Here is a 17,671-nt window from a genome sequence, read left to right as displayed (position 1 = left end):
GGTGCCAATGTTCCTCCAGAGGCGGAGGAAGAGGCCGAGGCGGCGGCAGCAGCAGAAGAGGCCGAGGCGGCAGCAGCAGAAGAGGTAGCAGGGGGAGCCTGAGTGACTTCCTTGTTTTTAAGGTGTTTACTCCACTGCAGTTCATGCTTTGCATGCAGGTGCCTGGTCATGCAGGTTGTGCTAAGGTTCAGAACGTTAATGCCTCGCTTCAGGCTCTGATGGCACAGCGTGCAAACCACTCAGGTCTTGTCGTCAGCACATTGTGTGAAGAAGTGCCACGCCAGGGAACTCCTTGAAGCTGCCTTTGGGGTGCTCGGTCCCAGGTGGCGGTGGCCAGTAGCAGGCGAACTCTCTTGGTGGCGGGTGTTCTGATTTTGCCCACTGCTCCCTCTTTTGCTACGCTGTTGGCTCGGTCTCACCACTGCCTCTTCCTCCAAACTCTGAAAGTCAGTGGCACGACCTTCATTCCATGTGGGGTCTAGGACCTCATCGTCCCCTGCATCGTCTTCCACCCAGTCTTGATCCCTGACCTCCTGTTAAGTCTGCACACTGCAGAAAGACGCAGCAGTTGGCACCTGTGTTTCGTCATCATCAGAGACGTGCTGAGGTGGTATTCCCATGTCCTCATCATCAGGAAACATAAGTGGTTGTGCGTCAGTGCATTCTATGTCTTCCACCACTGGGGAAGGGCTAGGTGGATGCCCTTGGGAAACCCTGCCAGCGGAGTCTTCAAACAGCATAAGAGACTGCTGCATAACTTGAGGCTCAGACAGTTTCCCTGATATGCATGGGGGTGATGTGAAAGACTGATGGGCTTGGTTTTCAGGCGCCATCTGTGCGCTTTCTGCAGAAGACTGGGTGGGAGATAATGTGAACGTGCTGGATCCACTGTCGGCCACCCAATTGACTAATGCCTGTACCTACTCAGGCCTTACCATCCTTAGAACGGCATTGGGCCCCACCAAATATCGCTGTAAATTCTGGTGTCTACTGGGACCTGAGGTAGTTGGTACACTAGGACGTGTGGCTGTGGCAGAACGGCCACGTCCTCTCCCAGCACCAGAGGGTCCACTAACACCACCATGACCATGTCCGCGTCCCTTACTAGATGTTTTCCTCATTGTTACCGTTCACCACAATAAGAAAAAAATTATTTGGCCCAATGTATTGAATTCAAATTCAGGCCTTTTTTTACAGGCACCTAACACTATCTGGCTATCTATTTAGGTACCGTATTACACTAATACAGGCACAGCAGTAACCACAGATTTAGGGAATTGCTAATTTGGGAATTGTATTTCAACCCAGAAAAAAATATATCCTTTGCCAGACAGCAGACAGTATTACAATTGGCTAGCCACAGCTGAAACACCAGATTTAGGGTACTGCTATTTTTGCAATCTTATTTCACCCCTCAATAAAATAGCAAGCACAGCCAAGCCCCTGATGTAGGATATAGCAAAAAAAAAACACCACACTATTGATGGTTAAATAGACTTGGTGGCAGCTTGTGCTGGCGCACCACAAGACACAAATTGGCCGCCGATCACCCTAGAAAAAAGTGACAGAAAAACGCTCTGGGCTGAATGGTTGAATGATACACAGCTGTAGATCGATCACTTCAGTAAGTTTTTATGATGATTAAATCCCTGCCTAATCTGTCCCTAACAGCAGCAGCTGCATCCTATCCCTACACTGATCAGAGCAGAGTGACGTGCGGCGCTACGTGACTCCAGCTTATATAGAGGCTGGGTCACATGCTGCACTGGCCAATCACAGACATGCCAATAGTAGTCATGTCTGTGGTGGCCTCTTGGGGCAAGTAGTATGACGCTTGTTGATTGGCTGCTTTGCAGCCTTTCAAAAAGCGGCAAGAAAGCGCCGAACACCGAACCCGGACTTTTACGAAAATGTTCGGGTCCGTGTCACGAACACCCCAAAATTCGGTACGAACCCGAACTATACAGTTCGGGTTCGCTCATCCCTAGTTTTAACCATTTTGTGAATGCCATTTTTATTTTTTTGGTGACGTTAGAAGGCTTAGGCCCCTTGCAGACGTGCGTGAGCGGAATAGGTCCAGATGCGTTACGGATGCGTTCAGAGAAAAATGCGCGATGCAAGCAGGTTCATTCAGTTTTGTCTGCGATTGCATTCAGTGGTTCAGTTTTTATCACACGGGTGAAATGCGATTTAATGCGTTTTTTCACGCGCGTGATAAAAAACTGAATGTTTACAAACAACATCTCTTAGCAACCATCAGTGAAAAACGCACCGCCTCTGCACTTGCTTGCGGAGGCGATGTGATTTTTACGCAACCTTATTCACTTCTATGGGGCCAGCGTTGCGTGAAAATTGCAGAATATAGAGCATGCTGCGATTTTCACGCAACGCACAAGTGATATGTGAAAAACAACACTCATGTACACAGACCCATTAAAATGAATGGGTCCGGATTCCATGCGGGCGCAATGCGTTCGCATCACACATTTCACCCTCGCGGAATACTTGCTCGTCTGCAAGGGGCATTAGAAGTTTAGAAGCAAATCTTAAAATTTTTCTGAAAATTTCCAAAACCCACTTTTTAAGGACAGTTTAGGGCACAAAAAAATCCTCGATGCGAATTTCCTGCATCGAGGATTCGTTTGTGTCATGTGACCACGGAGCGGGAGTGAAGCGCTTGCTATTACTTACTGCCCCGTGGTCACCCGCCGGCCCGTACCGCGCTGCACTATTGGCCCAGACAGATCGTCATTTCATAGTGCACGCACACGTACACTATGACCCGACACTGTGTGATGTCAGGACGGCAGTTCAGCACGCGGAGAAGAAGACGGAGGAGCTATGGAGCGGAGCCCCTAAAGGAAGGTAAGGCCATGTCCACAACCTCACTGCAAGAAACAGCAAAGTAGGAGTGAGGACGCTGCCGTGAGCACACTACGGAGATCTGGGGAGACAAGGTACAGGCAAGGAGGATCCGGGTGGCGGGGACTGCAGGCGATGAGCACTTGTGAGCTTCATTACTGCTGAGCTCAGGGCTTCTAGAGCCCGGACAGACAATGGAAAACAGTCTATTCATTCATTTTTTCTCATTAGATTACTCGATTAATCGTAACAATAATCGGTAGAATACTCCATTACTGAAATAATCGTTTACTGCAGCCCTAGCTCAGTTATGAAGTCACTGTTGGGCTTAAATAATAGAAACCTCCGTAAATGGCCCCATTTTAGAAACTATACTGCTCAAGGTATTCAAAACTGAATTTAAAAAATTAAAGGAAGAATTAAAGGAAAATGTAAATGAAATTTCTGAATTTCACTTTTTTTTGCAGATTTTCCATTTTAATCCATTTACTTTCCAGTAACAAAGCAAGGGTTAACAACCAAATTAAACTTAATATCTATTACCCTGATTCTGTAGTTTACAAAAACACCCCATATGTGATTGTAAACCGCTGTACAGGCACAGGGAGGGCAGATTTCACTGGGATAATTTTAAGTTGCCATGTTACTTTGAAGCCCCCCTGATGCACCCCTAGAGCAGAAACTCCAAAAAAGTGACCCCATTTTGGAAACTACGGGATAGGGTGGCAGTATTGTTGGTACTAGTTTAGGGTACATATCATTTTTGGTTGCTCTATATTACACTTTTTGTGAGGCAAGGTAGCAAGAAATACCTGTTTTGGCACCGTTTTTATTTTTTGTTATTTAGAACATTCATCTGACAGGTTAGATTATGTGGTGTTTTTATAGAGCAGGTTGTCACGGACGCGACAATACCAAATATAACTTTTTTTGGTTGTTTATTTCAGTTTTACATAACAAAGCATTTTTGGAAAAAAAATGATTTTTTTGTGTCTCCACATTCTGAAAGCCGTAGTTTTATTTATTTTTTAAGTGACTGTCTTGTGTAGGGGCTCATTTTTTTTGGGATGAGATGACGGTTGATTGGTACTATTTTGGGGTGCGTATGACTTTTTGATCGCTTGCTATTACACTTTTTATGATGTAAGGTGACAAAAAATGGCTTTTTTTTACACTTTTTTTTTTTACGGTATTCACCTGAGGGGTTAGTTCATGTGATATTCTTATAGAGCAGGTTATTACGAATGCGGCGATACCTAATATGTCTCCTTATATTTATGTAAGTTTTAGACAATGATTTCATTTTTGAAACATTTTGCGGGATGAGATGACGGTTTGATTGGCACTATTTTGGGGTGCATATGACTTTTTGATCGCTTGCTTCTACACTTTTTGTGATGTAAGGTGACAAAAAATGGCTTTTATTACACCGTTCTTTTTTTTTTTTTATTACGGTGTTCATCTGAGGGGTTAGGTCATGTGATATTTTTATGGAGCAAGTTCTTACGGACGCGGCGATACCTAATATGTATACTTTTTTTATTTACTTAAGTTTTACACAATAACAGCATTTTTAAAACAAAAAAAAATTATGTTTTAGTGTCTCCATATTCTGAGCCATAGTTTTTAATTTTTTGGGCAATTGTCTTAGGTAGGGGCTCATTTTTTGCGGGATGCGGTGACGTCTAGATTTGTACTATTTTGGGGGGCATACGCCTTTTTGATCGCTTGGTGTTGCACTTTTAGTCATGTAAGGTGACAAAAATGGCTTTTTTAGCACAGTTTTTATTTTATTTTTTTGACGGTGTTCACCTGAGGGGTTAGGTCATGTGATATTTTTATAGAGCTGGTCGATACGGAAACGGTGATACCCTATTTTTTACAATTTTTTTTACTTTATTTTGGGAAAAGGACGTTGTTTTTTTTTTTACTTGAAACTTAAAAAAATAAAAAAAATTTAACTTTATTATTTTTAACTTTGTTTTTTTTCACTATATTATTTGTCCCACTCTGGGACTTCAACATTCCAGGGTCTGATCCCTGTTTCAATGCAGCACAATACATCTGTATTGTGCTGTATTGAACTGTTACTGTCTTACACTGTAAGACGCTAACAGTTGCCTAGGAGACCCAGCCTGGTGGCTTGGCCTCTTAGGCCTCCCTACATGCCGGGCCCCAAGCCTTGGAATGGCTTGGGGCTGCCATGTCAACCATCAAGTCCCCGCCACAGCAGCGCTGTGGGATGAGGTGAGGGAGCGCAAACCTCCCATATGCCGCGGTCAGCGCTGACCACAGCATATGAAGGGTTAATCCACCCGGCATCGGCGTGATCACAGATGCTGGTGGATGCAGCAGGGATCCGGCTGTCAGTAACAGCTGGATTTCTGCTGCTGATTGCGTCACCGCACGCGGGGGGGGAAGGGCCGCAGGACGGCCCTTTAGGATGAGCATTTTTGTCCTGGGTCCTTAACGTGTTAATTTCGAGTTGCACTTTCGCCCAGCAAAAAAAAAAAACATCAAGGCAGATGCCCTGTCTAGGTCATTTGATTTCGCAGACCAGCAGGAGGAGCCCCAATTCATTGTAGATCCTGCTCGCTTGATCACAGTGGCTCCTGTCCTGGTAAAAGACATTCCTCCCGGGAGAACATTCATGCCATCTGCCAAAAGGAAATTTATCCTAACGTGGGGCCACAACTCCAAACTGTCCGGTCACCCAGGTATTCGCAAGACCACAGAACTGGTGTCTCTCCACTACTGGTGGCCCACAATATCCAAGGATGTGCGTGATTATGTCTCTGCCTGCACAGTACCCCCTCTTATGCCCCCTTTTCTTGAGTCCACGACGGGACAAGAACCTTTTTATCAGGTCCGGAGCATGAATATGCTCCCAAGACCTCTCTTCCAGACCGAAGCCCTTCCAATCCACCAGATAGTAGGTTTTCTTACCACGTTTCCTGAAGTCCAAGATGTCCTTGACCTCGAATGTCTCTTCCGAGTCTTCAGACACCGGAGTTGCCGTAGACGGAGCTGTAGAGAAGCGGTTAATGACTACCGGTTTGAGCAAGGATACATGGAAGGCATTGGAGACACGAAGAGAGAGAGGTAGCCGTAATTTATAGGTCACTTCATTGATCTTCACAACAATTGTACCCAGTTTTCGTGTTGAGCTGAAACAAAATGCCGAAGGTAATTCTCCAATATCTGATCGACCCATTCTACTTGCCCATTAGTTTGGGGGTGATAACCGGAGGAGAAGTCTAGGTCAACTTCTAGCAGTCGGCAAAGAGCTCTCCAGAGCTTGGAGGTAATCTGGATTCCCCGATCAGAAACAATATGCCCCGGTAAACCATGCAGACGGAATCTATGTTTCATGAACAGTTTAGCAAGTTCTGCAGCCAAGGGAAATTCTGTGTGGGGTGACTTCATTAGTTTGGGGTTTGGCAGAAAGTTGCTGTGGAGCAGAACATTGTTATTTAGGCCCCGATCACTAAACCTAGAAGTGAAGGCGCTGAGAGAAGAGTCTGATCTATAGACAGATCTACAGGAGGCCATGTATTCAGTCACTGTGTGCTTGTGTCTCCACAGATGGATCCAGGAGGAGAAATCCCCCTGAGAGATGTCCCCGTTCTCTGTATTCCCAGGACTGTCCAGAGGAGGAGCTACCAGAGAACCATCAGGTAGATGGAGCTGAAGTCTCCCCAGAATCTGACCAGAAAGGGATTGAACCAAAGATCATTTCACATTTTTCTTCTTTAGGATGAAAATCTGAATATTATTAAGGTTGAGGTTAAAGATGAAGCAAAAGAGGAGATGGATTTATGGGGCGATCAGCAGTGTAAGGAGGGGGGCTGTCATGGGTCACATGGATACTACTCCCATCATCTGATCATCACATATAACCACTCTGTCCTGTCCCTGTGTGTTTCCTACAGATGGACTCATAGAAGGAAATCCCTCCGAGAGATGGTCCCGTCCTCTGTATTCCCAGGACTGTCCAGAGGAGAAGCTCCCAGAGAACCATCAGGTAGATGGAGCTGAGCCCTAAATACATCTATATAGGGGGGTCCTGCAGTCATAGGGGGGTCATAGATTGTGGGGGTCTCTTATGTGGATCTGTTAGATTTCCCACCTGTCTGCTGTATTGTACCGAATTGTTACAGATGACAAATCAGGGGGAAGATGTGACTGATATTAAAGTGGAGGATGAAGAAAAGCGGATGATTGGCTATCCCCCGTGTAAGAGTGAGGTCGAGGAGGACATTCCAGTCCATGTGACCACAGGTATGGAATAATGAATGGAGGAAGGGAATTGGGAGGTTTCTTCAGGTGAGGCTCCACCTTAGAGAGCTCCAGTAAAGTAGCACTCCGGGCAGTGACCCCTGTGTTATGTGCAGGAGCGGAGGGAGTTGTGACTGCAGATAGAACTTAGTTACCGGCTGCTGCTCTTCTCCTGGACATCCTGCACGCTGCTCATACATTAGAGTCGGAGTTGCCTCTCCTACTGCTTGCTTTGTACTGGTGACATTAAGAGCTAGCAGGATAATAAGCGCTATAGTGCTGTAGCTCTTCTCCCCATTGTGATTTTATTTTGTCTTCTTGGTGTGGCGGACGGATGGCTGCTTGTCTTCCCCTGTGGCGGATGGGTGGCTACTCGTCTCCCCCTTGTGGCGGACAGGTGTCTGCTCGTCTCCCCCTGGGGCGGAGAGGTGTCTGCTCGTCTCCCCCTGGGGCGGAGAGGTGTCTGCTCGTCTCCCCCTGGGGCGGAGAGGTGTCTGCTCGTCTCCCCCTGGGGCGGAGAGGTCTCTGCTCGTCACCCCCTGGGGTGGAGAGGTGTCTGGTCGTTTCCCCCTGTGGCGGACGGATGGCTGCTCATCTCCCCCTGTGGCGGACAGGTGTCTGCTCGTCTCCCCTTGTGGCGGACAGGTGTCTGCTCGTCTCCCCCTGGGATGGACAGGTGACTGCTCATCTCCCCTTGTGGTGGACGGGTGACAGCTCGTCTCCCCCTTGTGGCGGACAGGTGTCTGCTCGTCTCCCCCTTGGATGGACAGGTGACTGCTCATCTCCCCTTGTGGTGGACGGGTGGCTGCTCGTCTCCCCCTGGGTCGGACGGGTGGCTGCTCGTCTCCCCCTGGGTCGGACGGGTGGCTGCTCGTCTCCCCCTGGGTCGGACGGGTGGCTGCTCGTCTCCCCCTGGGTCGGATGGGTGGCTGCTCGTCTCCCCCTGGGCCGGACGGGTGGCTGCTCGTCTCCCCCTGGGTCGGACGGGTGGCTGCTCGTCTCCCCCTGGGTCGGACGGGTGGCTGCTCGTCTCTCCCTGGGTCGGACGGGTGGCTGCTCTTCTCCCCCTGGGTTGGACGGGTGGCTGCTCGTCGGACAGATGGCTGCTTGTCTCCCCCTGGGGCGTACATGTGGCTGCTCATCTCCCCTTGTGGCGGAGAGGTGGCTGTTCGTCTCCCTCTGTGGCAGATGGGTGGCTGCTCGTCTCCCCTTTGGTTTCTTTCTTCTGTCTCTTTCTATGGTGAGACTTGATGACTGTCTTTCTGCTGCTATAGGAATTGTGATGTGTCAAATCCTGATGGATGTGAAAACTGGCTCGATAGTAGGCCACCACACTCTGCAGAATATACTGTCTCCTATTTATGGTCCCAACATGTTCTCTTTTTTCATGGGATTGTCTTATGCGGAATATGTGTTACAGAGTTTAGCAGTTCCCATAAACTCTGAGTAGCAGCAGTCTGGAGGACATTATACAGCAGTACTGGGAAGTTTAACTGTGAATGGCATGTATGAAGAAAGGGGTCCCTTGAAGCAACTGGATCCAAGCAGGCTGAGTAGTAGCCCAGAGGCCTGTTTCTGCCCCCGTGGCTTTGGGTAAGGACCCCTGTGGCATGTCCCTGACGTTCCATGACATACAGTCTAAAAGGCAGGCTGTAATTAGGCAGTCCTAAGGCAGGAGAGGAAGAAGCTGCTGCCTTCAACTGATTAAAACAGAGTTTAGTGTCCTCTGTCAGAATGAATGGTTGCATGAGGATGGAAGCATCTACAATCCAAGGGCGGCAGTATGAGATGAGGGCTAGGAAGGCCTGCAACTGTTTTGAGGTAGTTGGTTCTTGGATCTGCAAGATAGCCTTTTTCCTCTCTTTTGTAAGGTGTTTTTCACCAGGACTAAGGCAGTGTTCGAGGAACACTACTTTTGATTGACACCACTGGATTTTGTCTTTGGAAACCTTGCATCCCTGATCTGACAGGGAAAGGAGAAAGGAAAGCGAGGCATCTGAACACACACAGGTGTCCTGTGCGCAGACCAAAAGATCATCCACATACTGGAGCAGGACAACATAATCATGAACTTGCTTCCAATCTTCCAAGATAGAAGACATGGCTTTACTGAACTGGGATGGGCTATTTTGAGCTCCTTGCGGCATTACTGTCCAGGTATACTGTGATCCTGCATGAGTAAAGGCAAAAAGGTATTGGCATTCGGGGTGTAAAGGTACAGAGAAAAAGGCATTAGCTTGGTCAATGACTGTAAAGACAGCTGCATCCGGTGGTACTGCAGAAAGCAGAGTGTGGTGGTCTGGCACAATTGGAGTTTCCAAGACGGTTGCTTCATTCATAGCCCGAAGATCATGGACCATCCTGTAGGTGTCAGGTTGTAATTTTTTACCTTTCTTCCTCATTGGGAAAAGGGGTGTGTTACATGGAGAGGTGGTGGGAATTATGGCACCAGCTTTTAAGAAAGCCCGTAACTGTTGAGTGACAGCGTCCATCTGCGCTACAGGGGATACTGCAGTTTGCGAGGGAGAACAGCACCTGGTTTCAGGTGTACCATCACAGGCTGCACCCGAAGACTGCCTACATTCTGTGGTCCTTTTGCCCACAGCGTCTCAGGTATGACAGATAAAACAGCAGCTGGAAGTGAACCTTCAGGTGGGCAGTCTTCTAGGGACATAAGAGCGGCCAACATGACTGTCTCCTCTGGCTAAAGGGGAGTAGAAAGGGTGACTGTACCCTCGGGGTGAAACTGTATAGTGACTTTTATTTTCAGTAGCAGATCTGCACCCAAAAGGTTAAGTGGACACGTGGAGACTACAAACTGTGAAAGCACTTTATTGGATGGCTGTGGTCCAAAAGAAACACTGAGCGGTTTTGTTAAGGGAGAGGATCGAGCATGGCCGTCAATGCCGATGCACTGCACAGTAATCTTGTCCAGGAAGGAGGGGTCGGGAATATCATCACGTCGAATTGCACTTCTGGCTGCACCAGTATCCACAAGAAAAGTGTGTATGTCTCCCCCTATCTGCAGCTGTATTGTAGGTGCAGGTCTACAATGGGGAGGGAAGAGGGCCATGGTGGGATTGGCTTCTCTGACGTGTGGATCTGGCTTGCCCCTGTCCTAGGGGGGGTGGTACCCCTCACCTCCCTGCTGTGGTGGAGGAGGAGGGGGAGCAGATGTAGACACATGAGGTGGCCCCCTTCTTCCTCGCTGAGGGGGGTTATGAGGGCACTCTCGTCTGAGCTGGCCACACCCATAGCAGGGACGAGCAGGTCTGGTATCTCCCCCTGAACAGGGGGGTACCCCTCGGTTGAGAGCATTACGCTAGCCATGGGAGCTGCCTCTATGCCTTTAGCCACCAACGTTAACGTGTCAAGAGAAACAGTACGATACTCTGGACAAGCAGTCTTTAGTGAGGTTTTAATCCATCGGCAAAAGCACTAGACCGCATTCTATTTTTTACCGGGTCCTGTTTAGAGAACCCCAGGTCCTTAAACATATATGCTCCATTCGGTTTGAAAATTTTTCCACTGACTCTGCCTTATCTTGTTTCATATTCTGAATTTGGATAGCCTAATCGGCCAGTCTGGTCCTAGACCAAGTCTCCAATAATTCACAGAAGTGCACTCCAGATTGATAGGTTTTTTGGTATTATTCATCCCCATGGTTCGAGGCTGGCAGTTTCTTAGCCATGGTTGGCCAAAAAGAATCCCCTGCCTTAATTTGAGTAAGTCCAGACAGATCTCTCCTTGTGGCAGAATGTGTTTTTCTGATTTGTTCTAATGCCCTATAGAAGGGCATGGGATGTTGTTCAGGGTCGGGGAGAGAGTTCATCAGATTGGTGGCCTGTGTGGGGTTAATAGTCACGTATCTCCCCTAATGGTTCATTTCGAGGGGTGGCTTAGGGGTCTGGGCTTGTCTGGTCAGGACCTCTATTTGTCCTGCTAATCTGGCCACCTCCAAGTCTCTTTCTCTCCATCTCCCCTCCCTTTCTGCACTCCACATCTCCCCTGTCTCCTCCTGGCAGGTGCATGAAGGAAGGTGAGCTAGTTAGTTCTGACTACTGGGTCTTGAGGAGATTTCGTTTCTTCCTCCTCCTGCTGCTCTTTCTGTACTCGCATCTCCACTTCCATCATGATGGGCACATTCAAGGGATTCAGGGGTGCAGTAGAACGGGCAACCATGTAATATGTGCCATCTGAATTTAACACGGGATGCAGGGGGGTTATGGGCTTCAGCATTTTTCCTGCAGCCTCACTGAGTGAGTTTTCATAGGGCTGCACTGTCTCTTCAAATGTTATCAACAGAGGATCGGGGCAACTCAGAGTGGACTGTCTGTCACCCTGCAGTGAGGGCTGGACAGGGCAGAGGACCATCTGAACTGGGGGATTGTGTCTACGGACCGGAGCTGGGTCGTCACAGAGTCCCTCCCACTTCTGGAAGGGTGGGGCCGGGGGGCGCCACAAGCAAGACATGTGTGGCGAAACCAACCTCGCCACTGGGTTTTGGAGAGGACTGGCTGCTGGCCTCTTGCCCCTGGATTATGGGCCATATACTAACTTTTAAACCCCTGAACCTATTCAAGTGAATTTTGGATAGGTTTGTCCCCAAGTTATACTGTTTAAATTAATGTAAGTTATATGTATGGCCAATGTAAACTCACAAAGTTGTAACAATTTATAATAAGTGTAACTTGTCAGCTTGGGAGGAAAATGCTGTGTGTGTTTCTATTGTGCCATTGTCCCATTGTGTGTTTAAATGGTGATGTCTGTTCTGTTGTCCTCACATGTGTATTGGCGATCTCCCTTTGTCCTCAGAGATAATTGGATTGCTCCTCAGGTTGTCTCCGGGACAGAGAGGAGGAGACCATGATGCATTGTGGGGATATGTTGTATCTGTCCTATGTCACAGTCTTCATTCTGGTCCTCTGGGGGCGTGAACGATTGGTTGCTGTAGTTACATTGTATGTGTTGTAAATTACTGATTGGTTGTATTTCAAACCCCTGTGGGCAGTACTATGTTTGTGGTTTGTGAATAAAAGAGGCTGTACGTGAAGTACAGTCAGACCACTGTTTGACCCTCAACACGGAGCCTTGTCTCGTTATTGGGGGGATTCACTGTATACTGTTAGAAGACCGATTGCCAGAAGTGTAAGCTGATCCCTGTTCGTATGCTAGCAGCTATTCGTGAGGTTCCAGTTTGGAGTGCTACTTTGTATCCAGTTCGGGAGTTTGGTGTATCCTGCAGTAGCTGTGCCTGTCTCTCAGAAAGGGGCTTATCGCCTAAACGGATTTTAACCCCTTGTCTGCTGAAACGGTCCGTTACAACATGTATCTCAGGCATCAGGATTCTGCTGGCCACAATGTGCGCAGCACCTCCATCCTGCTGATCCCCTCATTGTCACCCCACTCGGTGGGCGGAGCTCCTCAAAGTGCGAATCACCAGATAATGCTCCACCGGCGCCATTATAGGGTGGCGGTGTTCCAGACATATGCTTTCAGAGCTTCATCCCATCTCTCTGATCCTCCGTTAGCAGCCAGGCGGTCTGCTGTTCGCTGCCAAGCCTGCATAGCACTCAGTAAGCCTTAGTCACACAATTTTCCACGGCACTGTGCCAGCACTTTCCTCCACATTGCAGAGTTGAACTCTATTTTCATGACCACCAGCTATCTTCATCAACTTTTTGTAATGTTTCACATGCTTGCTACCCTCTTCCTGGGCCACCAGCTGATGGGCTGTATATTTGCCCTCGGGCAGAGAGTGCGAGTGTCCCATGGATTTATCCACTTACAACCAAGACAGAAGCAGGCACCTTCTCCTTCACACTCCCAATCAGGGCTCACCCCTGTGCAGGGTATTAACTATTTCTTCCCTGGCTATGTCTGGTTCACCAGTCCAGGACTAACCCTCCGCCACTCCAGGCAGATAATTTATAGTCCTCCCGGGACTCCCCAAGGCCACACTCTCTGTCACTAGGATAATTTAGCCCTTAATTTGAGTCCCACCCGGGGTCACACCCTCCCTCACTAGGACAGATAAATCAGTAACCCCTAAATCAAGCCCCGTCCCGGAGCACCCCGGGGCTGTACTCTCTGTCTAGACAGGACAGATAATTTAGTAGCCCCTAATGCAAGGGGAAATCTCTTGCTCTGCTTAACCGTTAACTGTGAAGGTGCCTGACACAAACCACACAGAGAAAACACAAAACACAACCACAGAAGAGCAAACTCAAACTTTCCGGATTCTAGAAACTCAGGATTTTACATCAACCGAAGTTGTAGCAGCAAGAGGCAGATGAGATAACTAAATTTTCTCACCTGGTCTGTAAGGCTGCAGTCCTTGTCCTCAAACGTGGTTCACCGTGGCCTGGGAACCCCAAACTTCGACTAGCGAAGTTACTTCTCCTGAGCCCCACGTTTTGGGCACGAACTGTAGTAGATGCCCTCAATCGGGGCTGATTATGTTTGCTCTACTGCTCCAAATTAATAGTAACCCGTGCACAGAAGAAAATAAGTGTGACACACACACTGGGGGTCAAAGTAAATTCTCATTTATTACAGGAAGTAAAGCAGTTTATAAAGCCACCCAAGGGGCATTCCCCCTGAGGCATGTGGCATTGTTACATTGGCTAGAATATGAAAATAAGAAAAGAGATAACACTTGGCATCTGCGCATTGTTTTACTAACTGTGGTATGTGAACTATGTAAATATCTAGCTGCAGGCACCATCTTGTAATGGAGTCTTCTCTAACAGCAGAAAAGCATATATGACATAGCAAGGAGGCGTGTTCTCTTCGGTATGATGGAACCTTCATGCTCTGGAGAAGATAAGGTGTTGTCTGAGAGCTAGAGTATGTGGGAGCTTTCTTAGCTGAATAAAGTCCACATCTCTATCACTAATGCATATTACAGAACAAAAACTATAAAGGAAGGACGTCTTCCTGCAGGGTCTTTTGGATTCGGCTAAAAAACTGTGTGTGTGTTTCTAGATTAATAGGAATGTTATAAATTTGTCTACTATGGCTTAAAAACATTAACAAAAATCAATTTTTAATTCTAACAGAAAATCTCAGTAGGAACGCTGATGGAAACTTCATCTTAAAGCTAGATTTTAAAGTAGAAGATGAAGATCTAATGCAGTGCTCTTCACAAGAAAACCTCATTACCATAAATGTACATCCTGGACTTCACAGTACAGATCTGTCATATCTGCCTATATATGAGGAACCCTCTCCTGACCAATTACAGATTGGTGCCACAACTACAAATCAGAAAGAAGAAAAAAGTTTTCAGTGCAACGAATGTGGTAAACAGTTTGCATACCACTCATGTCTTGATACACACAGAAGAATTCACATAGTAGAGAACCCATACTCCTGCTCAGAATGTGGGAAATATTTTACCCGTAAAACAGGCCTTGATAAACACATGAGAATTCACACAGGAGTGAGGCCATATTCATGTTTAGAATGCGGGAAATGTTTTAAAAATAAATCACATCTTGTTGTACATGAGAGAATTCACACAGGAGAGAAGCCATATTCATGTTCAGAATGTGGGAAATGTTTTTCAAATAAACCACATCTTATTAAACATGAGAGAAGTCACACAGGAGAGATGCCGTATTCATGTTCAGAATGTGGGAAACGTTTTAGAAATAAATCAAGTCTTGTTATACATGAAAGAAGTCACACAGGAGAGAAGCCGTATTCATGTTCAGAATGTGGGAAACGCTTTGCAGGTAAATCAAGTCTTATTGCCCATCGGAAAACTCACACAGGAGAGAAGCCATACACATGTTCTGAATGTGGAAAATGTTTTACTGAAAAATCACAACTTGCTAGACATGAGAGAAATCACACAGGAGAGAAGCCGTATTCATGTTCAGAATGTGGGAAATGTTTTACAAATAAATTAAATTTGGTTATACATGAGAAAAATCACAAGGGAGAGAGGATGTATTCATGTTCAGAATGTGGGAGATATCTTTCAGATAAATCAAGTCTTCTTAGACATGAGAGACTTCACACAGGAGAGAAGCCTTATTCATGTTCAAAATGTGGGATATGTTTTATTTCTCAAGCCAGCCTAAAGCATCATCAGAAAAGTCACACAGGGGAGAAGCTATTTTGATATTCTCACATGGAAAGTATTTAAAAAAAAAATTGGAATATGGCAAATGTAATTAGAGCAACAACTATGTTTCAAGGGAACCTATCATCAGAATTGACCTATAGAGCTAATTACGTAGTTTTTCACCCTATAAGATGCACCTAGGTTTTCGAGGAGGAAAATAAGGAAAAAAGTATTTTACATTAGACCACCAATCAGATACCCCATTTGGACCTGAGATCAGAGCCCCAGTGTGAATAAGACCCCCTCATTCAGACCTCAGAGCATTTAAAAATAAATAAATCAACTTACCTCACCTGCTCCAGCACTGTTCCTGGTCTTCCTACTCCCTCTGCTGTAACCCAACGTTGCACAGCGTGATGTCACAGAGCACACTAATGTCCTATTATTGTGTGCAGGTCACAGCATGTGGGGCCCTGCAGAAGACCAGGAAGCAGTTAGTACAGAGCCTGCATGGGGAGTGCTCTGCATTCACTGCTCCCTGTACTACTGAGTGCTTCCATAATGGAAGCAATCATTAGTATTCGCCCCATAAGACACACTGACATTTTCCCTCCACTTTGGGGAGAAAAAAAGTGCGGCTTATAGGATGAAAAATATGGTATATGCTTCTACTATTCATCCTCCTACTGTTCATAAACTGTCTTCGTTTAGTCTTAAAAGTATTGTCTTCATGTACAAAATCTACTTTGAAAATGTACCTGACGTCATCACCAGGTAGTTCATGGAATCATTGTGGCGTGGAGCTGGATGAGGCGAGTCATAACCCCTGTTTTCCTATCTCACTCTCACAAACCACCCCTTCTCTTCCTGACGTCAACACCCGGTCGAGCAAATTCATGTTCTGGTGCACAAGACCTCCTTGTGCTGCTGCAATCCAGTCAGTTTACGAATGATGGGCTTCAAGCGCTCACTGCACATGCTCCAGGGCCAGCTGATCGCAGTAAAAATTCGAAGGAGAGGTATATACACCACATAGACCAAAAAATCACAGAAAAAACAAAGATAAAAACATCCTGCATGGTATGATATATAAATGTGCGGATGTCCCTGGCCATATTATTGAAGAAAATCACAGAAATAAGATAATAATGCACTTAGCAAAGTAGATGCAAGCATTATATATGGACAAAGTCCTCACTCTGATATAATACATTCTGAGACACTTAGCCAATATATTTTGATCATAACACATCTGTTTCTCTTAGCCAGGTGCTGACGTCAGGAAGGCAAGGGGTGGTCTAGTGGGCGAGATCGGCGGAGGAGTAGGGGGTTATCCCTTACCCATCAGTTTATGCAGCCAATAAGAATTTATCAATCGGGTGAGACCCACAAAAGTGTAAACCTGAATGCGCGGCAGCCCCTTCGGTACATTTTTTCATTAGGCAGGTTGGCATGTGGAGTGCTGCATCTACAGTCAGCACCAGACTTATCAATAAATGTCCCACAAGCTGAGCGCTAATAAACACTGTTTTCATGAGGCTGACCCGACTGTTACGCTCAGAACCATTAGTCTCACATTTATCTGATGCAGTGCAATTCGCTCCCACACCCTTGTCTGCTTTTGTAACACCACAGCACTAGTACTCGTCTTTTTAATCTTTTTTAGAACAAATTATTATTGAAATTTTCCAGTCAATGATAATATAAAGCAGTAGAGAAAGATAACGTTCCCTCAGCAATACAGAATTGAAGGAAAACAACCAATAAAACTGTGATTGTAAGACGATGTTAACTTTTTGTTCCATTTTTTATAAAATAAAGGAAGTATATGTAAACTTAAAGCTGTGATTTTAATTGTTTTCTCTGGCAATAAATTGGATCTGCCAAACATGCAAATTACATTTACCTCATGGTGACAGTGATCGGGATCCATGGAAGAAACATATGGTGGATATGAGAGAGAACACTGAAGATGATTTGTTCCCATGAATCTTGGTTCTTTACTATATTCATAACTCCACCCAGACTGCAGGAGAATCCAGAATGAAACAGGAAGGCCCCCCATGGATTTAGTATTTTTTTTTTATTATTTGACAGATCAATAGTTATTCAAGCAGTATTATATAAATGGTAAAAAGTATAAATCTGAAGGTGTCGGCCATTTACAAAGTGATGAGGGGGGAGTTGCAGAGAGCGAAGAGAAAGCAAAGCTATTAAATATATTTTTTTTATCCAGGATGTGATCAGGATTGGAATGAAGTTTTATGCGAATCAACTTCTGTTGTTTCATCCGAAGTCGATTTGCTCATCCCTAATGTCTATCTTTGGTACCGCCTCCCACAATGTTGTATCTTCTGCCGCTCCTCTTTAATTAGCTCTTTAAGGTTGTCATTCACATGGAACACTCTCTTCCTTTTTGCCTTGAGACCCCCAAACAGCATTAAAACTTATTGGCTC

General features: G+C 46.2%; 2 protein-coding genes across 2 annotated transcripts in view; one reads left to right on the top strand and one right to left on the bottom strand.

The window, feature by feature from the left end:
- The window catches only part of LOC120998324 (aspartic and glutamic acid-rich protein-like), a 2,513,920-nt gene that overhangs the window by 464,879 nt on the left and 2,031,370 nt on the right, over positions 1 to 17,671 (bottom strand). The gene's annotated exons all lie outside the window — the stretch shown is intronic.
- The window catches only part of LOC120998305 (gastrula zinc finger protein XlCGF26.1-like), a 4,064,644-nt gene that overhangs the window by 2,922,566 nt on the left and 1,124,407 nt on the right, over positions 1 to 17,671 (top strand). Inside the window, exon 22 of the mRNA XM_040428955.1 lies at positions 6,795 to 6,886. Coding sequence (XP_040284889.1) covers positions 6,795 to 6,886 — 92 coding nt within the window. The remainder of the gene's footprint in view (positions 1 to 6,794; positions 6,887 to 17,671) is intronic.

The sequence above is a fragment of the Bufo bufo genome, chromosome 4 (assembly GCF_905171765.1).
Source record: "Bufo bufo chromosome 4, aBufBuf1.1, whole genome shotgun sequence".
Classification (NCBI taxonomy): domain Eukaryota; kingdom Metazoa; phylum Chordata; class Amphibia; order Anura; family Bufonidae; genus Bufo; species Bufo bufo.
Note: the sequence above shows the minus strand (reverse complement) of the source record. Positions and strands in the feature narration are given on the sequence as shown.